Source organism: Cupressus sempervirens, chromosome 7 (assembly GCF_028749045.1).
Source record: "Cupressus sempervirens isolate cs-2001-9-10 chromosome 7, ASM2874904v1, whole genome shotgun sequence".
In the NCBI taxonomy this organism is placed as follows: Eukaryota; Viridiplantae; Streptophyta; class Pinopsida; order Cupressales; family Cupressaceae; genus Cupressus; species Cupressus sempervirens.
This window is the reverse complement of record NC_143124.1, coordinates 716155168-716177559: the sequence shown is the minus strand read 5'-3', so window position 1 is coordinate 716177559 and position 22392 is coordinate 716155168. Positions and strand designations below refer to the sequence as shown.

Sequence of the window (22392 nt, the reverse complement as noted above, 5' to 3'; positions counted from 1 at the left end):
ATGAAGGCTCATAATTTTGGACTTAGGCTTCCATTAGGTCCACCTGATTAGAGGGCTTCAATAGCTCCTGCAACACTAGTTATACCTGTGATCCCTGAATAGACACCTCCAACTTCTCCTGCAGAATCACCTTGATTTGTAGATGCTTCACCTGAGTTTGATCCAAATTCTTTTGATGAGAAACCAATTACCAAGCATCTCCTGATACTAATGTTAGTTGTTCTCTTCGGCCTAAGTGGTCGGTTAAGACACTTGTTGATCTTTGCAATGATGAGCCCAGTGATCAGAGAACTACTCGAAAAAAGAGTAAACCTACAAAGTCTGTTAACTTTTCTCTCATGGCCATCATTCATAGTGTGTTTGAACCTCAAACATATTCTGAGGCTAAAGGAATTCCAGAGTGGGAACAAGCCATGACATCTGAACACTAGAGCCTACAGAAGAATAACACCTAGGTCCTTTCTGATCTTCCACCAGGGAAGAAACCCATTGGCTGCAAATGGGTTTACAAAATCAAATACAAATTTGATGGTACTTTGGCTAATACAAAGCTCATTTAGTTGCGAAGGGCTTTTCTCAACGTTCGGGCATTGATTATGAAGAGACCTTCACTCCTATTGCAAAGATTAGTTCTAGCCATGGCAACACAGTTTGGCTAGAAGGTCCATCTGATGGACGTCAAGAGTGCTTTCAAGAATGGTGATCTCCATGAAGAGGTCTACATGATGCAGCCTCCTGGGTTCAAGGTTGTCGATAAAGACCACCATCAGGTTCTCAGATTGGTGAAAGCTCTCTATGGCTTGAAACAAGCCCCTAGGGCATGGTACATAAAAAATGATAAGTACGTCAATGATCAAGGCTTCCAGAGGAGTTCTTCAGACTCAAATTTGTACATCAAGACTACTGACGATGACATCATCCTTCTAGTTATTTATGTGGATAATTTGATCATCACTATCAATTCGACATCTTTGATTCAAGGAATCAAACAAAATTTAAGCTAGTGTTTTGATATGACTGACCTTGGGCTCATGCATTATTGCCTACGTGTTGAGGTTTGCCAACAATCTTCTGGTATATTTATCTATTAGTCCACATATGCTAGGGCTCTATTAGACAGCTTCTATATGCAAGATTGCAAGCCTGCATCTACACCCATGGAGAAAGGTCTCAAGTTATCAACCAAGTCTAATTCTCCTTTTATTGATGATACTACATATAGGCAACTAGTAGGCAGCGTCATCTACCTCTTTGCTACTAGGCCTAGTATCAGCTTCACAGTCAACTACATCTCATGCTTTATGATAGCTCCTAAGGCTAATCATTGGATGGTGGCAAAGTGTGTGCTTCGTTATGTGAAGGGCACTTCAAATATGGACTTCTTTACTCTCGAAGTTCTAATCCTAGACTCAATGGGTCCACAAATTCAGATTGAACAAACTCTATTGATGATATAAAGTCAACTTCTCGATAACTATTCAGTTGGGGATCAAGTGTCGTCACATGGACCGATAAGAAGTAACAGGCGGTTACTCTCTCCTCTACAGAAGTCAAATATAAAGAGACAGTCAAGGAAGGTTGTGAAGTTGTTTGGCTTCGTCGGATGCTTGGGGATATGCAAATGTCACCAGCAGTACCGACCACTTTGTTTGTTGATAATGAAAGCATTATCAAGTTAGCACGAAATCCAATCTTCCATGAACAAACCAAGCATGTGGATGTTCATTGTCACTACATATGACAACTGGTTGAAGACGAGACAATAAACTTGCATTATGTTCGTACCACAGATCAGACTGCAGACATTCTCACCAAGTCTCTTGGTCATGATAAGTTTGTCAAATTAAAAGGACAACTTGGTGTTGTGGATAGATTAACCATTAAGGGAGGGTATTATGATAATAGATAAGCTTCTATTATTAGTTAATGGTTATCTGTTTGTTATCTATTGTAAATATTAGAGTATTTCTAATATTTAGTTAGCTGTAGTTATCCATTAGCTTTCTTTAGCTTTCTTTTGGCTAGAATAGAATATTTCTATTCTTTACGATCGTTTCCTAAGGAAACATCGCTTTATTCTTTTGTATGTATAGACCTCTCGGTCTAATAACAAGCAAGTATTTTACCAATTACTTCGTAATAAAATCAGTATGAAATTTAACAGGCAAGTGGCAAGTGAATATTCTAAAAGGCTAGCAGGTTTTTAGGATAGACAAAGGAATTTTTTTTTAAGTGCACTACTTTTCTAAATGATCTTTTTCCTGCCAACCCTGCAGACATGGTGATTCCAGACTCTGATTTGCTGAGTCCGCAAGTCTAATCGGCAGAATCGCTATAGGTGCTTCAGATAATGACTTGCTACTCTCGCTGGGTCCTTCGCAAGTATCAACACTATAATCTGAGTACACTTTTGCATCTCATTTAATGCCAAAATCACAGGTTATGAAACAATTAGTCTACCTAAATCCTGAGCTAACGAGGACATTGCTCATAATCATGCAAAAAAAATCGTTGCAAAGTGTTGAAATCACTTTGAATTCCCTCCGATTCCTGCTCCAAAACTAACTTAGCCCAAAGCCTGGGTTGTCTTAGCTTCTAAAATACTCTAGAATTCAATCCAGCACAGACTATGAAGTTGGATTCTGACTAATCTTAAGTCATGTCAGCCATGGGGGTAAAGAACATTCAAGATAAATGCTATACCTTTAAGAATAAGGAAAATTCTTTGGTAATCCATGGAGCCCAAAGGTCCATGATATAAAAGATCTTTGCAAAAAAATTATGTTATTTATAATCCAAACAAATGATAGCAGGCAAATGGTCTTTGGAAGGACAATGCAGGCTTATATGTTTCAGACCCAATGCCAGGTTTAAGCCTTTAATGAATGATACAACCATCCACCAACTAGTTCAGCAAAGGGAACTTTTACTAGATAGTATCTGTATTCCAACAAAATATGTGATCAGGATTCACTGTGCACTAACAGTTTTGAAATATTTGAAGGTTCGACTCAACCTCAAAAGCCTCGCAATGAAGGGGAATTAGTGATTACAGTTCTTGGGCAGCTTTCACTAGTGCCCTTCAAAGATTCACTCAAAAAAGATGTAGAAGAAGATAGCACATAGAAGCATTTGATTCCACTAGAAAATCAAATGATCAAAAAATTGATACGCTGCCAACATCTGAAATTTCAATATTCATGTTTCAGTGACCACAACTTAATCAACCAGATGGACAAAAGAAGAGGTAGAAGCATCACCTAATACTTTCCTTCTCCCAGAATGAAAAAAGCTACAAAACTATGTTAACCTCCCCAAGGAGCATTTACATGCAGCTTTCTTCCAAGAACCAAATAAGGATGATAACTATGTTTGGATCCTACATTGACCTTCTGGAGGGCATACTGCTCTTGGTTCTGTAATGTCCCCTTTTTTTGGGACATTATAATTCTGTGTTGCCGGCTCACTTCGGCTAGGTTTCGGGGGCGAAAAGGTTCTTTACAGGGTTCAGTTCAAGGTTTGGCCTAGACATTTCCAGTTTCAGACCCATCAGAGCAGTTTTGGCAAGTTATCTGGATGCTTACTATTTTTAGTAAGTAAACAAAGCACAATATTTTTGGTACCTCAGTGTTGGTTTGGAAGCGTCTCGCTGAGAGCTTTCCAACGAGCTATTGCACGTGCTTATCTAAGTTCATTTGGTCAGCTATTTTAATGCCTGATAATTATATGGTTTACTAACTGAGTGACTATTGAAGTTCATTTAACTTGTCACTTTATTTAAAAGGGTGCTATGTGTTTACCGTACTAGGGTAAAGAAATTAATGCATACAGGCAATAGATAAAAACAGCAGAACTCCTTGTATTATTCACATATGCCAAAAACATTACATTATGCTTGATAAGATGATTTACAATGATCCCGAATGGGGTATAAATACTTCCCACCGAACCTTCCCGAAGGGATCCGTCGACTACATAACAATACTAATCTACCCGTCAGCTACAAAATCTTTACCGACAACATGAGCCTGTCAGCTACACAATTTCTACCGATGACATCATCCCCCCCAAAAGAAAAGTTGTCTCCTGACGATAATTACAAAATATCCAAGACAAATTAACAAACAAAATACATTAACTCACGAACTACAAAAAGATAGATCTGTTTCTGTCACATCACTTTCACATTCGTCCTGTGCCTACACCAAACTGGTCTCCAAACCACGTTGCATCTGCAGCCTCTACTAACACAATACTGTCTCCTTGTTCAAGCTGACCTTGATAGCCACCCGTACGACTTTCTCTGCTTCCAACTCTTGGGTACCCTAAGCCAAGTGTTGCTGAACTGCCTTCAACTGGATGATCAACTCCTCTCGAGCTCTCTATGCATCCACCAAGATAGCTTCACGTCCAACACCTACTCCAAGTGCCTCAAAGCATATCACCCCTCTCAAAAGGCTTGCTCTGTTGTTCTCTCCACCTCTAGTATACAACCACTCTATGCCTACAGTAGCTCCAGGTCTCATCAACTGGTCATACTTCCCATGATTGATTAACTGCAACGACTGGGAGTCTAGGGGGCAACACCCCCAGCGAGGTTGAGGGGCAGCGCCCCCACGAGGTGCGCTCCCTGTCGCAATACAAGGCGGGGTCAAGGGTCAGCGCCCCCGCAACCAACACCAAATTACCACTCTGAAACCCACACAAAACTGCATGGAATAAACCTTTTTTGTTATTTTCTTCCGATTCCACACTCTTTCTGGCAACTGCTTATGTTTTCTCTTCCCTTTGGCATCATGTGTTACTCATTCCGAACTGTTTCAATCTGTCATCGTTTTTTTTTTTCTCCTTCCTCTGCTTGTCGAAGGACGGGAAAAAAAACAATCCACGAGAGTGTTGCCGCTGCAAAAATTCAATGCCTGACTTGAACCCAACGAATGAAAACAACTATCATTGCCTACGATGAAGCCATCTCTTCCTTCCTCTTGCGCATGGATGCTCAGGACTGTGATTTATTCCGTCTGCAGAGGATTTAAAAGATAACCATTAGCCATGGGAATGAAAAACTCATGGCATTAAAATACCAACACCATCCTATGGAAAAACACCACCAGAGTCTAACACTTTCACCGAAGATGGAGTGCAACGCCATGGAAATAAAAGACACCCATGGAAATGAATGCGCGGCTTTATTAAAAAACTTCCCACAGAAAGACAAACTGCTCGCGGAACACACTGTTGTCCCGTGGAGACCTGTCCGCAAGACCGTGTCCTCGTCATGCCTCACTTTACTTTTCTAATTTTTTTCATTTTTTTCTTTTTCTTTTTCTTTTTTTCTCTTTTTTTCTTTTTTTTTAAATACAACAAACTCAATTTTCCCTCCAAACTTCGCCATGCGGTGATGATGAGGGAGTCGTGCAGACTTCGTTATTCTGTGACAATGAGAGTCTTCCTGGCATGGTACATCTTTAGATCGGAACCATTGACTACCTAGGGTACTTCTTGTCCGTCTAAAGTCCACAATTTTATTGCTCCATTATCACCTACCTCCCGGATTTGGTATGGCCCAACCCACCTGACCTTAAACTTCCCTGGTTTATTTCGTCCATCATACTTCAACACCAACTGCCCTGAGTGAAACCTGTTCAGTTCCAGGTGCTTATCATGCTACGCTTTGCATCTATTTTGTGTCACCTCCATGGCCCTTTGTGCCTGCGGTCGTCGCTCATCCAGATTATTTCCTTGCTGTCGGCACCCTTCAACTAATTTTATGGTGTGATGTATTCTTTTTTTCCTGTGCGGTCCGTTCACCCTATACCGGACGGTGGGATCTTTCCTTTTTCTGGGTTCATACTGTATGTTCTTCTCCCCAACTTCAGCCATAATCGCCTTTCCTTCTTCTGCTTCTTTGTATTCTTTCAAACATTAATTTTCCTTTTTTTTCTCACCTTCGTTGACCCTTAACATATTACAACTCGGAAAGAGTTCGTAGTCTTCTATCTGCCAGTGGAAAAGGCCATTCACTGATTCTAGGTCGTCATCATTCGATCCTCCTAGTCTCAATACTCCTTTGTCCAGTTCCATTCTCTTCTTTCCTTTGTCGTCACTTTTGCCTTCACCTTCTGAGTTTGACGACGCTGCCTCCTCACCTACCATTTGTGTGTAAATCAATGACGAATTTCCGCCCTTTGCTTTCAAGTGATAGAGTGTTTTTCTTCCAATCGTGTTTAACTCTAGCTTGTATGAGCCATCCCTGGCCTAGAATGACATCGTACCCTTTCCTCTTCAGCGGGATAGCGACAAAGTCAAGCAGGAATGGCTGTGTTCCAATTGTCACCGATTGTGCCATCAGGACGCCGAGAGGTTTAATGCCGTGTTGGTCTGCTGTCAGCAACTGGAATATAGGTGGCCACAACGTCGGTTGTCCCAACCTCTTCTAGGTATCCTCGGGTAAGACATTCACGCCGGACCCTCCATCGATAATTGTGTCCGTTAGCACATTTCCCAAAATCCCCATCTCGACGACCGCCGAATGTGGGTGCTAGCAGCATTGGGTCTTCTCCACTTGGGGCAATTTCCTTCCCTCTTCCTGGTTCTCCTGGTAACTTAGCAGTTGGCGCGATATTTATGAGTGCCGATCGAAGTCAAGGCATTATGAGCAACAGATCGCCTATTTTGACGGGTACCTCAGTTTGTAATATCTGGCGTACGATGTTTTGTTCCACACAGTTCCTTGCTGAGGTACCGATGGTGTCCTTCAACTAAGATGTCTCCACCTATGCTACTTTTCCAATTTTCGCCCGTGCTTCTGCCAACCTCTTCTTTTCTTCCGTCAGGTCGGGGTATAATTTTGCTTGCTTCCGTGTGATTGCCAGAACCTCCTCTTCGTCTGTCCCGATGGTGATCATGTTCACTCTGGACTTTGGGCACTTGGCATCTTCATGATCACCAGGTCCACACCATCTACATAATAATTTCGATGCGTTTGTCATTGTACAGTCTCGGGCAAAGTGGCCCCACAAATTACATGCTCACCATTGAACCATCGGTCGGCCGTTTGCATCGTACTGAATTCGACTTCGGCTGCCATTGTTATTGTTATTGTTATTGTTTGCATTGTTGTTGTTGTTTTGCCCTCTGCTATTATTTCTATACCCACCCGAAGTGGTACCATCAATGTTTGTGTTTTCATTCCCTCCCGACGTAGAAGCTGCCTGTGTCAGGAGCACTTGTTGAGGTCCTCTAGTTTTCATATTGAAGGGGCATTCTTTTATGGAATGTCCCATGATCTGGCAGATCTTGCAGAACTGGTTCTTTGCACAGGATCCCTTTGTGCGACCTTTTGCCTTACATTCTGTGCACCATAGTTCACTTCCCTTCATTTCTTTTTGCATGTTCTTAAATTCCTTCATCATGCAAATCATGTCCTTCTAGAGAGCTCGGACCTTTTTGCTGTTGTTTTCATCATCGTTGCTATCTTCTCTCGAGGACACGTCATCATCTGAATCAGATTAACTACTCTTCTTTTTCTTTTTTGTCTTTTGCTCACTTTCTAAGTTCATTGCTCAATTGTATTCTTCAGTGTATGACGACGGCAGCACAATCTTCATCTTCTTCTGCAATTTCGGACGTAGGCCTTCAACGAATCTTTTTTGCAGCCAATCTGCTGGCTTATTTTCCATTTTGTTTATTAGGTCTTTTGATTCCCTGGCGTATACTCGGACAGTTTCATTCTTCCCCTACTTTATATTGTATATCTCTGCTACGATCTCATTGTCGTCACACAACAATTGAAATTCTATGATAAGTTACTTTTTAATGTTGCCCCAATCGATTAACTTTTGGGGATCTGTATCAGTGAACCAATCAATTGCGACACCTCGTAGGGTTGCCAGAAATTGTCGGACCCATTTGTTTGTATCTGTGATGTCATTCGCCCTCCAAATTGTTTCGCATATTTTACAATGTCGGATTGGATCAGCTGTACCATCACCATCAAACTTCGGCAGCTTTTCCTTTGGTCTAGCCATCACTACTGGATTTTGTGCACGAGCATTGTTTGGTCCTACAACACTGGCGCTATTCACTCTCACACCGGCACTGTGCACTCCCACACTAGCGCTTTGCACTCTCACAATGGCGCTCTGCACTCCCACACCGGCGATCTGCACTCCCACACCGGCGCTCTGCACTCCCACGTCGGCACTCTCTCCAACAGTTGTCTTATCTCCAATAGCTATGTTCTCTGGTGAAGAAGGGTCTTCCCATTCCAAAAGTGTATCGCAGACAAAGAGTTCACTCCACGCTTGTGCTCCCTCGAAACTCTGAGCTGTGCGAGTTAATTCCCTTCCGTCTGGATTCTCTTCCCTCGGCAAATACAAGTTCAAAAATTCCTCCCTTGCTTCTTCCACCAATTCCACCCATTGTCGAGTCTCCAACAATTCCTCAGGGCTTCGGTGTCCGTCGACAATCTTCTGAAACCTTCGTCTGCGTTCGGCCTGTTGCACCAAAATTAAATTTCCTTGAGCTGTGCGGATTTCATCTTTGTCCTTCAGCTTATTCTTATTTTTGTTTAATTGATTCGACATTAGTCGTCATTCCTCAACCTTTGTTCCAAGTCCATCAGGCAACGGCACCAAATGTTTACCGTACTACGGTAAAGAGATTAATGCATACAGGCAATAGAAAAGAACAGTAGAACTTGTATTATTCGCATATGTCAGAGACATTACATTATGCTTGATAAGATGATTTACAATGATCCCAAATGGGGTATAAATACTTCTCGTCGAACCTTCCCGAAGGGGTCCGTCGGCTACATAACAATACTAATCTACCTGTCAGCTACAAAATCTTTACTGACAACATAAGCCCGTTGGCTACACAGTTTCTACCGATGACACTATGTTCACTTAAGTGACTAAAGGACAAAAAAGGTGCTTTATCCCACATTGCATGAAAGTGTGCGCATCCCATTGGGAAAAGTGATAAAGGTACAACAGGCTCCACATGAGAAGTTATGAAGATTATAATATTTAAAACAAATATTAAGTTGGAAGCTGGAAGCAGTTACTGGTTATTTCTTCTAGGACGCAAACCCTTGAAGAAGCTTTGAAGGTTGGACGCAAACCTAGCCTTCTTACAAGTTTATTTATATTGTCAATCTAACTGTTATTTTTATTTATAAGATTGGATTTTCTAGATTATTGTGTGTTATTGTATTGCTATTGTATAATACAATAACGTCATTTGGCAACTATTTGTGTTAATTGCTAGTTTTAATATGTACTTCTGAATATTGGAGGAAATACACACTTTTTTGGGTTTTCTCGTATGCATATCTGTTGGTTATAAATCGATTAACATTCTAGAATTTATATCAAATATTGGTTTATTGTTCGGTTTTAAATTTGCTAGTTTAATATCAAGGGTTTTTAGTAAATATCCATAAAGGGATATTACAATGGTATCAGAGCCATGCATCCTGCCAGCCTGTGAAATTATATCAGCAATTAAATCGCAGAAGGAATTAACACAAGAATTTATGAACTCAAATATTCTAGAATTCTGGTTGCTTTGAAGTGACTGGGCAAACTCTGAGGACGAAAGCCCTCGAGTTGCGAGTAAAATTGGACGTCACCCCAATCCTTCTTGGAAAAAAACTTAATAATACCAGGCAGAAATTGGCAAGCTGAGTTGAACTACAAGAGCATGCTGTTATTTCTATAGTGAGTTAAAATAAGGCTTTTAGAGTCTATCAGGTTCAGCATTGGGTAGTCGGCAAAGTAAAATGACAAACTTAAGGTCATAGGGGAAGAAGTTAACATACCTGAAGATTACATACCTACCATGAATACTATATGGACAGGTTGAAATAACCAGCCGGGAGTGTTCAATGAGGGATCACAAATCTAAGGAAACTTACGTCAAACTATTGGGAGTGTTGGAGTCATCATTTCCAGCCGGATACAAAGAACGTGACTGCCAAGGAAAGCAGGGGGTGAGCTCGACATTGTTTAGGTAAATGTCAAACGTTACAGTACGCGTATACTCTCCACGGGTGAAGCCGACTCCTGCTTTAAGCGTTACACTTCCCACAGGTTGAGACCAAATCTTAGACAGCAGTAGGTTGGGCCGAAAAATCGGCAATGGAAAAGATGTTCAAAAGTCGTAGTAAATGGAGGCAAGAACATTTAGGCAAGCCAACAACTCATAGTTTGAATCCATGATTTCGAAATTTCAGTGGTAGAGCCATTTTTCTTTTGGATGCGAGGGCTGGTATCTGAACGAAGTGACCAAGGAGAATAACGTAGTGTGGAGCACGAGTATACTAGCAGGAAAGACAAAGTTTCAGTTCACCAGTAGAACCTTCTATATTGGCATCTTCTACACTCAGCACATACTTCATCGGCATTGGAAGGTTGCAGGAGAGTTTTCTTCACGAGCCGACTGTTAGTGCAGCGTTCACCAGTCGTGGAAGGGTGCAGGTTCCGCAAGTAACAGTAAGTGTCTTGGGTGTGTCGTGGCAGCCTTAGGAAGCTTGAGTTCCTTGTCCGCAACAACAAGGAACTTAATCATATCACGGATAAGGATCACAACAAAGCACGTGAAGTCTAATAACTTTAGTCGCCGACTTACCATACAGTCGGGTTTTACTGAGGTGTTAGAGGCAAGCATTCTTGGTGATGGGTCAAAGTATGAGAAGAAGTGAGATGGAACCACCATTTGGGATACTCTCCAACTTGACTGTATTTACACCTTTGTCTATTTTTTAACATTGCATTACTCATTGATATTGTTCTCAAGATTTAAGTATTCAATTATCGGATTGGTTATTAAATTACTCTTGTTGCAATATTAAACATATTGGAGATCATTTAGAGACCTGGTGAAAAAATTCAAATTCTTTGTTGTTTAGCAATCCCCAATACATCATTTTCTGCTAGTAACTTCTACACCAATATTCAGTATTTTGTACCAAGCTGGACTTCTTGACAAGTGTTTGACAAAATTACCCAATTACAGTCTCAGAATTCTGCTACTAAAATTAGTCAAGTTTATTACAGTGGTATCAATTTTGGATAAGATTATTATCTTCGCAGAAGGTATGCTGTTTGGAAGTATCTAAAGATTCTAAAGAGCAGAAATTTCATATCAGAATTAGCAGACTAGTACAGAAGAAGTAATTTGATAATTATTTTAATGCATTAGCTGGACCATGCATCATGAGGAGAGGAGTTAGTGCCACATAAAGAAGTGATTTTCTTGGCTTCAGTTTGGTTATTGATTGAAATAGCAAATTCGGTTCAGATGAGTGATATTGAATGGGACATTCAACAATTTCATTAATTACTACACCTAGCCGTACACACCAGGAATCACCCCACACCATCTACAGCTGGTAACGAAGTTGAAGCAGCAATATTCGTAGAAAGAAAACAGAATTTGTTACCTTTGGCAGCAGACGTGAGGCAGGAAAAAGAGCCCAATTAAACATCACCAGCCATTCATTTTACTTTGGCATTTATTTATGCTTTGCAAGCCATACAAACATCAGAGAATGTACACCAAGTGTTTGACCAAATTCCTACAGCAAACATTTAAACTCTCTGTTCAGGTTAGAATTGTGAAGTTTATTACAGCAGTTTGACAAAATACCATTTACGTTTAGAGTTCAGCAACAATTGGCAATCGGACTGTAGCTTTAAGTTCACCGAATTATTGGTCAGAAATTGGGAAGTTGATTAAAGTGATTGGCATTGAGTCGAAAGCATAATCTTGATCAGTCTTTCAATACAAGTATAGGAAGATGAGAATTGTTGAAGACACAAATCATGGCTACAACAGACCTTCAAAAAAATAAGAATTCTAGGTACACTCATGATGGGCAAGCCAAAGATCCTTATGAATGTAAAACTGAAGTAAGGAGATTATATGATGATTATAACAAATTTTTGTCAAAGCTTCAAAAAGAATTTTCTTTCATTAATTATGTGGACTTTTAGCTAGAACTGCAAAACAAGACGGATATAATAAGAAACGAATACTATGCATTGGCTTGAGATCTCCTTGCAAAGGATAGTTACAGAAATTTGCATAGGGAAGAGAGCAATCAACTTGATAGTAGTACTAATAATGGCACAAGTATACTAACAAGTAATTGGGAGACAGAAGTATCTTATGGAGCTATTTACACTAGTCCTTCTGATGAGTATATTGATGGCCCCCGCCAACGTTGACAACTCCCCATCTTATTTAAACATGGAAAACACCAGCATCGTATTTGGTGACATGGAAATTAACTTTGATAAATTTTATGGTGATACTAGACTGAAAATTATGTCAAATTTTGAGGAGCAAATGGACCGCAATGTTGGCAGCACAGATGATCTAGTGTGCATTGAGTTAGAGGACATATCTGAAAATGCTATTCCCCTAAGTGATGAAAAATCAGAAAATTCTATGGAGAGCAGCCCACTTGTGTTTGAAGGAGATGGTCAAAAACCATTATCGCTCCTTGACTTATTGGATATACTTTTGGTCAAAGAGGACAAGATTGTCCAAGTGTTGACAAGGATGGATGATTCTTCCAAATTGGTTGAGAATCTCATGCGGAAGATTGTGATAGAAGAGAGACATGGTATTGTATGTGGTGTCACAAGTCCTCTTTTACATACTATTATTGAAACTTTGAAAATGATAAAATATGAGTACTTGCAACTATTAATTGATAGAGTCCTAGCAATAAAATTTGGAAGGGACAAGGAGAGTGAGGTAGATGAGCTATGCATTCAATTAAGCTTTACACATTACTCCATCTACAAAGCTGAAAATCAAATGAGTGGGGCAGTCATTTATGAAGAAGATAATTGTGGTTCAAGGGGACAAGAAATTATGCAAATCATTGAAGAAATTCATAAAGTGGGTAGATGTGAAGGGAAACAATGTAATTCAATCACATGCTCCCCGTCTGAGACTTTCTATGATGAGAAAACTTCTATGGATCAGCTAGTTGATGAGTTTGGAAATTCTGATTTTTATGACAGTAGTTGTATATCTTCACATGAACAAATGGTTAGTGATACAAGTGAGGGTAATTTAGAGATTTCTATTAATGGTGAACCATCCTTTTACGAAGACTTTGACACAAGTAAGGGCACTTATGGTGAAGTAGGAAGTTCAAATTTATCCTTAGTATGCTCTGAGGGATTTTTCAGCTTACCTAGAGTTTTATCACCCAGCTCTTCTGAGATGGCCATGGCTTACTTGTTGATTGGTGATTTTACTTGTTTGTATATTCCAGCTATTAGTGATTTACCTGTGTATATTAGTAGTATTTTCGCTGATTCTATTTGGCCTTCAAGGGTCAGTGAGTTATTTGTAGATGAGTGGGGAGAACACACATTATCCTACATCCCACATGAGGTGTCTACATTTTTTATTCAGCAGTAGAAGATAGTGTTAGCCTTCATGATGTTGGTGATTCACCAACCACTCTTTCCTTAATCCAGGATCATGTTGATTGGGTGATCGAGGATCCATGTGTTAATAGTATCTTACATTTGGAGGATTATATTGTGTTGTTACATAGTCACAGGATTATGATCTATTTGTTTCAACCTTCTAACACATTAGAATTCCAGAGATTAGGATTACTCTGTTTCCACCAGGGTGATATAGTGGAGTCAGATTGGCCGGATCGGTCATTATCATCAGTACAGCTTTTGCAAGAGTGGTACAGTGGTACAGTGGTGCAAATATTACAGGAGCTGGTCAATGGTATCTCAAATAGCGCACGAGTTCTCACTTGGGATCCAAGGGGAGCATCCCTATGTATTGTCTTTTATCGGGAAGCTAGGAGGAGAGTTTGGTTGTTATCTTGTGGTGGATATTGGTATATTGCCGAGCTCCCATCTTCACTTAACAATAGAGACTTGCAGGGTCACTCATGGAGTGAGACATTCATTCTGACTAAAGGTATTGGTACACAGGGCAACAGTGTATGGCAATTGGTGTCCCTTAATGGTGAGCCTTGGGATCCTAGCATTCAGTTATTTGGCACATCGATCCCTATTGTACTGTTTCACCATTTCGAGTTAGGGAAGATGCATGTCGGGGTACATCAGCTGAGGTGTAGAATCTCATTCTCAAGGCGAGTATGGGATCCTGGCATTTGGTTTTTGTAGGTATGAGCGGATTGCTTGAAGGCAAGCAATCTTTGAGAAGGGAGGCTTTGTAATGTCCCCTTTTTTTGGGACATTATAATTCTAAGTTGCCGGCTCACTTTGCCTAGGTTTCGGGGGCGAAAAGGTTCTTTACGGGGTTAAGTTCAAGGTTTGGCCTAGACATTTTCTAAAATGACCCTTACCACGAGGGCCTTGTAAGGACAATACTGGTCTGCGGAAATTTGTCAAATACTTGGCATACTCATGAGGAAAGAATGTAATAACAATTTACCCAAAATAACAAGTCCAACAGTATTTAGTGTAGATCTATAACCAAGGAACAAATTCTTCTTGTATTCAATAATGGAAATGAACAACAAGCCTGGTTCAGACGCAACTTGATTTGCAAATAAATAACAATTCATCTATATTTTTATAACGACCAAATGAATGTCAAAACCTGAAGTTCAAGCCTCCACATGAAATACTGATGGCGGTTTTCTTCCTTGAAACTAGTCAGTCTGGGTTGAATTAAGCTCTGATTCATTCCGCCTGTTTAGCTAGTCTTGCTGTGGATTTATCCATGACCCGTAGTTACAAATCAATGGCGACCCCTGCAATACATTAGGAATGCCTGCGATTTTAAAACGATCCTCCCGAATTCTATGCTAACAACAATAAAATCTGCGGAAGAAGTCGCCGGAGTTAATGTTAAAGACGCCTCTCCCGTCCGTTGACCTCCCTCTACCCTCTAAACCAGCTACCCGCAGGAGAATGAGACGAAACCGGAAATTCCCAAGCTGTTCTCCGATCTAATTTTCTCCTATGGTCGGCTAGACGCGATATTCAATCCCTCCATTGTTCTACCTGCTCAGATGAAGACTGAGCCGTCTGGTTATTAATGATGACCCTGCAACTATTTTGCACGCGATTTCCACATTAATTGGCTTGATGCGATTTTATTATTATTTGCAACCTTCAATCGAAAGCTGGACCTGATGTAAACCTGAACCGTCGGGTGACCTGATAATAATTCATGCGCAATTAAGATCAGGAGAGATTTATGATTTCCACTGTATTTCTGATTTCCTCCAAATTCCTCCGGTTCTGCAATAATTAATTTCTTCTACTGACCCTTCAATGATCATCAAGCTACAACATTTTTGGCCTTAGGCCTCAAATCTCTGCTCAGGTGAAATGACTGTGGCGTCACCTCTAGATTTTGCAATAATTCGGGTGATATTCCACCCTCAAAATCGCTTATCAATGGGAGTTATCGTTCCCAAAGATAATCTGAGAATTTGCAGACCAAATGACTACAAATTGCTCCAATTGGAATAGAAGTCGAATCCACAAAACCGCTTGTCCAAATGGGTGCCTCTTGTCCTCTATTTATTCACTTTTTTTAGAAATCACTGGAAGCTTCTAGAATCGTCCTTTATAATATCTTATTATAATGCACTTTTATTATCAAATAACTTTTTATAAAAATTAAATAACTTAATTAAATTAAAAGTGCAATCTTAATTCACTATTAGAATATGTAGACCCCATTTACTGAATGTAGCAAAATGCAATCTTCTGGCGACGAGATGACTCTCTCTCCAAGATTATTTGCCTACGAGAGTCGGTGATAGGCAAATCTACTATAGGAATTGTGTCGCTAAAAAGGGAACATGACATTTTCAGCTTCAGACCCATCAGAGCAGTTTTGGCAGGTTATCCGGATGCTTACTATTTTTAGTAAGTAAACAAAGCACAGTATTTTCGATACCTCAGTGTTGGTTTGGAAGCATCTTGCAAAGAGCTTTCCAACAAGCTATTGCACGTGCTTATTGGGTTCATTTGGTCAACTATTTTAATGCCTGATGATTATATGGTTTACTGACTAAGTGACTATTAAAGTTCATTTAACTTGTCACTTTATTTAAAAGGCTACTATGTTCACTTAAGTGACTAAAGGACAAAAAAGGTGCTTTATCCCACATTGCTTGAAAGAGCATGCATCCTATTGGGAAACATGATAAAGGTACAACAGGCTCCACATGGAAAGTTATGAAGATTATAATATTCAAAACAAATATTAAGCTGAAAATTGAAAACAGTTACTGGTTATTTCTTCGAGGACGCAAACCCTTGAAGAAGCTTTGGAGGTTGGACGCAAACCTAGCCTTCTTACAGGTTTATCTATATTGCCAATCTAACTGTTATTTCTATTTGTAAGATTGGATTTTCTAGATTATTGCCTGTTATTGTATTGCTGTTGTATAATACAGCAATGTCAGTTGGCAACTATTTGTGTTAATTGCTCATTTAAATATGTACTTCTGAATATTGAAAGAAATAAACGCACTTTTATAGGTTTTCTCGTATGCATATCTGCTGGTTATAAATCAATTAATGTACTGGAATTTATATCAAATATTGGTTTACTGTTCCGTTTTAAATTTGCTAGTTTTATATCAAAGGTTTTTAGTAAATATCCGGAAAGGGATATTACAAGTTCTGCCAGGAAACTTGAGAATATTATTTCAATGTTCTCTGCTGATTTTATAGGTGATTTAATTCTTTGGGTTTAGTTTCTAATACTTAGGGCATCATATGAAATAAACTTATATTATTAAAAGACTAGGAAATGTTTTTTTCTAATCTGCTTCCAAATTGCAAATTTCTCAATGATCTCTCACAAACATGCTAAAGAGAAAAAATCTCAAATATGGTCACTTGATGTACTCTTGATATATTCACACGAAATTCAAATAGCATAGACCAAATTACATAGCTGTACCTCCCAAAATATTAACAACAAGAAGCACTTACTTTGACAAGCTCCAATTCTCTTCTTATGGAGGACGTCCGCCACCCTACCATATCTTGAAAAAGTCAAAAGAAACACTGAAATTCCTTCTCAGATGTTTGTATTATGTAAGATAAATATTACAGAAAAAACCAAGCTTTATACATGGACAACCACCAGAAGATAAGAAATATACAGAACTAGAGAAATGTGATGCTGTAAAATTAAGCATAATTTATAATTTTATATTATCAGAAGCAATAGAATGTAATAAAGCTACTAGCAAAAGAGGATACGATCAAATGAAACATTTGCATACAGTATTCTTGATTTAAACACTGCAAGAGCTGATCTGTAAAATCACAAACTAGGTGAGCAACAATGGCTGCAGAAGTAGATTCAATAAACTCTAAGTGAAAGTAGTACCTCAAACTCAGAAACCCTGAAGAATCCCTCATAAGCATGATTTTAATTTTTTAACTTACATAAATTTTCCATCTTCACAATCAGATGCCATACGCAAAAGAAGTGGAGGCCTACTAGCTTTTCCATCTGTCAGAAATAGCTGCCGACCAGTTCTTCTTATCACATATTGTGCTAAGGGTGGAGCAAGCTTTTCCAATAAAGGAACTCCAAAAAGAAAAGGAAGCTGCATCAAGTACCACAGTCAGATATATATCAGATAACAAATAATTTAACTGAACTAAAAACTGAATACTGATGTTTGTAAGAATTTTTGTATTTTTTTAAAGTAGCAGCTCCTACTCTTGAGCCAAAGAAATAAAGTAACATGTTAGTAACTTAGTACCCATAAGCCTTCTGATTTTACTCAACCTCTCACCTGTTTTTTTCCTCGTACCCCCAAGTGTGGAGTTGCCAATGTAATAAAATTCATAGCCTCTAATCCACCTATACTACTACCTTTCAAAACTCCCATATCTTGACCACCCAGATCAGTACTATTATTCTCTGACATTTTTTCTGCAAAAACCTGTTTGCTAGAAGTTCCATGTGCCTCAGAATTTTCTCTATACAGAACAGCAATTGCATATCTGGCAAATAATCCACCTAGAGAATGGGCTAAAAATGAAATTCTCCTCAGGCTGGGCATCTTTTGAATGAGTTGTTGTACCTAAACACAGTGACACAAAAATATCAAAATAGACCGCAATGCACAGATTAAAGAGGCTTGAGATACTTGGTAAGGCTTGAGATACTTGGGTAAGCAGTTTACCTCCTCCGCCAAACGTCTCCCAGCAATGTCAACTCCATGTAAAGTTTGGGTGTAGGAGTTGCCTGCACTTGCTGCATGATAACTTATAATATTTGTTTAGGCATATAACATGACTCATGAGCTTTACAAACACTATAAATTTGTCTGGCAATGGTCAAATACTATTTATTATAAGAAGCTGCTCAATATATTTACAAGAATAAAGAGCAGTTAAAAGAACGTGTGCATGAAGCAAAAGAAAGGCTGCATTTTCAGGGAAAATAGCAGATATGCAAGTGTCTCAAATGAATACTACAACTGCAAAAAGACAAGATTCTTGGTGCCATAATCCAATAGAAATGAGGAAAATTTGGGTGAGCGGTGTTGAGGATCTCATTGTATGTATATTTTAATTCACCTTATAGAAAGATGGAATCTTCTTACATATATGTTTGTGGTGCCCCATAGCCAAGGGACACCACTTTTCATTAAGGTGTAATTATAATTATATTATTAATGTAATATAATAATTATCATATTATTATATAATAATTATATTTCCAATTTCATATATAATTATTGCTTAAACTAATACAATAATTATATTATCACGACCTCTATCTCGGTTTGAGGGAATCCGACCATAGCTACAATAATATCAACAAGCAGGAAGTCTGGTTGTCTTCCTGCTGCAAATGTTCCTGTCCACATCAAGTTTTTGGTGGGCACTGATCCAAACCAGAAAGAAGGTACTGGAGTCCAGGGATCTTATTGGATATTTCACTGGAGCCTAGATGTCTGCAAAGGACCTTCTAGGTTGGGCCAAATATCATTGGTCCTTCCATTCTGATTGTAGGGCTTCACTTCTTACCAGTGATTTTTTTCTTGGCTGTGTTTTCCTCTCTGATTGCATGCCAAGAAGCATTGGCATGCGGCTAGTCATTCTTCAAAATGAATATCTATCCCTTTGTTCCTGGACTCCTAGTCTTGTCACTGGAATCTTACATTTGTTGCCAGGGGAAATTTCAAGCAAGGATCCTCTTGGTGAGACTGGCAATGTGTTATGTAGAACCACATGCATATACAAAGAAGCTTACCTAATAGCAGGAGCCTTTGCGCAGATCTGCATGTAGATAAAGTTAAATTCTCCCTTCCCTAAGGATTTTACTCTGCATTGATGTGGCTCAAATTGGTGTTCAATGGTTGGTCATGGCTCATGAGAACTTATCTTTCAGATGTACAAACTATTATAAGGACATTTACCTCTATCATGATGGCCTCAATTTCAGACCTATGCTTCAGAAAAATTCTGCACAAGATACAAGCCTCAGCACTAAAATGAAAAAACCTAAAAAGGATTAAGTGTTTGTTGCTTCTACATGCAACACCCGCCATTGTTCCCCTACTAGGCAAGGAGATTTCAACAAAAGCAATGCCAAGTGTGTAAACTGCTCTAACAATGGCTCTTTTTTGCATAGTTACACCACCCTGGGGGACAAGGGAATGGGGGAACGAGGGGACAAGTTTCCGAGACAAGGGGACAAAGGGACCTTAATTTGGGACGACAATAGCAGGGGGACGACGAGGGGACAGCGATAGGGGGATCATAGGGGTTGTATATATTATACATATGGTATTTAAAATGCTAGTTATGAAAAGATTTATTTCAATATAAGATATAAAGATGTAAAAGAGTAAATACTTGAACATTATATTGAATTGGAACATCAAACATTAAACAATAGTCAAATCAGCAAGTAGTTAACACCAAGACGTCCCCCCATCCTTGGTGGAGGTGGTGGAATCTGGTGGCACCACTGGGGACAGGGGAACGAAGTCCCCAAATCCCCGGTGCATAGGACAAAAACGGGGGGGGGATGCGTCCCCATGTTACTATGCTTTTTGCCTATGGTAGTAGCTTCACAAGTGATTGTTGCAGCGGTTGAAGACAATGAAGTTATTGGGGTGCTTCTAACTTCTAGGAAAGTGGTGGCATCCTCAAGCCTACAATCATTGTTCTAATGGGAACCTTCAAAATCAAAGGAGGTCAATCCTGTGCAAAGTGGATCATGAGGCAAACCCATGGATTGACAGATAGTTCAATGTTAGCTATTGGTAATTTGATACAACAAACACAAGAAAATGGGAGAGGCCTTTAAGAACAGAAGCTCTTCGCCATGAAACTCAAGTTGATATTGAGGAGAGTCAACAAGATTAAATCACACAAATTATAAACTGAGGGAGAGAGTGAGATCTATCCATGGAGATGTAAGGGTTCTCTCTTACACTCTCAGGGGCCTTAGTACACATGAGAAGAAAAGATTGCTAAAAAGGCTACTATCATTTTAAAACCAGTAGTTGTCCTCATCTAGGAATCTAAGCTTTCAAATCGCATCACAACTCTCCCATAGCTTTAGGTTAGTTGGTGTCTAATAGTCAATTGTTAGTTTTCTTTAGTTTGTTACTAGCCATGAGTATTTATGATTTGTTTGAATATCATGTATACAATATTGTTTCTGCGAGTTCTTTTTTCTTGCATTGTGAGCTGTTAAAAAAACTATAGTATATATTAATGTAATTTTGTATTTAAGCATTAGTTTTCGTTTGTTGGGATGGGTAGTTAGGAGGCGAGGGGATGCGTCCATTGGTTTTCCCAACCGACCATCATATAAGAACTTTGGAATATGGATGATGTGCTTGTGTTTTTGGTAATCAATAAAGTAATAATATTTTCTCGCCATCATGGTATTACTAGTACGAGTAATAAATGTTCTATTGTTACTATTGAATCTATGTTATATTGCTCTATATAATTTGTGTTAATTACCATTCTACATCAACTCATCTATGTTAGAGAGTAATTATGGGAACTCTCCTATAAATATCATAAAGTATAAAAAAGTGGTGATCAAGTTTATACTTAGTTACCTGGATTTGCTAGTTTGGCCCAAGAACCCTACCTAGGTTTGAACCGGTTTGAAATATTGGTTTGGTTCGGCCCAAGTTCGAACAGGGCTAGCTTTCCTTGGGCTGGTTCAAACCCACAAACCAAGAATTCAAACTCGGGCGAATTTATGTTGCCCAAGTTGAATTTGGTGCAAATCAAGGCGAATTTGCGCCGACAGACACTTTGCAAGTGTTTTTATAACAAATTTGATATTTTTTGAGTTCTGATTGCACAAAAAAGTGAATGTAAATAGGTTATTTTGGCTTCTAACATCATTTGTGGTGTGCAAATAGGTGATTTTGTGAGCAAATAGGTGATTGAGCAAAAGTAAGTTTGTGCAAGGTGGAGTTGGAAGATTGGATGTTTGCTATATTGAAGTGTTTGTGTCTCATTGCTACATCTTTGCAAGCTTACAATGATAGGAAGAGGTAAGTTCTTGTTCTATTTTTCTTTTGTTTCGATGTTTTGTTTAAGCTTTTTTCGTTTACTTTTTCAAATATCTTTGATTGCCAATAAGATCTAGCTATTATATTCCCTAAAGGCTAAAATTTTATTCTCAATAACAATATGTCAATATGTACACAATTTCCTTTGATAGGAAAAGGAGCTTCAAAGGGATCTACATATTCCTCAATAGGCAATGCCAGTATCCCAAAAAGAATAGAACCTCCATCTGATTCTCCCTTGTGGAAGTATGTGGATATTATACAACCTCTTCCAGGAGGTGGTGGCTTCCGTTGCAAATGTCGAGATTGTGATGTAGAAAGAAATAGTTCATATTATAGTGTGGTGGGTCATTTGTGTGGATACCTGGTAGAGGAGTGAAGAAATGTCCTAGAAAATAAATGCCCTATGCCAAACTCATTAGTAATAAAATATATTGAAGTGCATGAGCTAGCTGAAGAGAGAGATGAACTTAGACAAAATGCTATTGATGGCAATAAAAATAAGAAAAAAGCAAACTAGATGTTTGGATTGAAAATCACCCCTTCTATACTACCTCAATTGCCCCTAATTCTCAAAATGAAGTACCCATTCCACACAAAAGAAAGGGACCACTTGAAACTACATTTCAAAATCAGAATACAGAAATTGCCGACATTGATGTGGCAAGATGCTTGTATGCAAATGGGTTGTCTTTCAATCTTGTTCACTCTCCATATTTCAAGCAAATGTTGAGAAGTGCTAATAAAGCACCTACAGGGTATTCAAGTCCTGGTTTTGAGAGAGTATGAATCACCTTGTTTGATGACGAGGCCAAGTTGATGGA

At 39.1% G+C, this 22392-nt stretch overlaps 1 protein-coding gene across 6 annotated transcripts in view; it reads right to left on the bottom strand.

Moving 5' to 3' along the window:
* Positions 1-22392, bottom strand: part of LOC149549230 (Hydrolase-like protein family) — an 89105-nt gene that overhangs the window by 51671 nt on the left and 15042 nt on the right. For all 6 annotated transcript variants that reach the window (XM_089792642.1, XM_089792646.1, XM_089792644.1 and 3 more), the window contains exons 4-8: positions 18197-18267; positions 17804-18094; positions 17448-17611; positions 17259-17314; positions 16986-17038 (exon numbers count right to left, since the gene is read on the bottom strand). In XM_089792642.1, coding sequence (XP_089648768.1) covers positions 16986-17038; positions 17259-17314; positions 17448-17611; positions 17804-18094; positions 18197-18267 — 635 coding nt within the window. The remainder of the gene's footprint in view (positions 1-16985; positions 17039-17258; positions 17315-17447; positions 17612-17803; positions 18095-18196; positions 18268-22392) is intronic.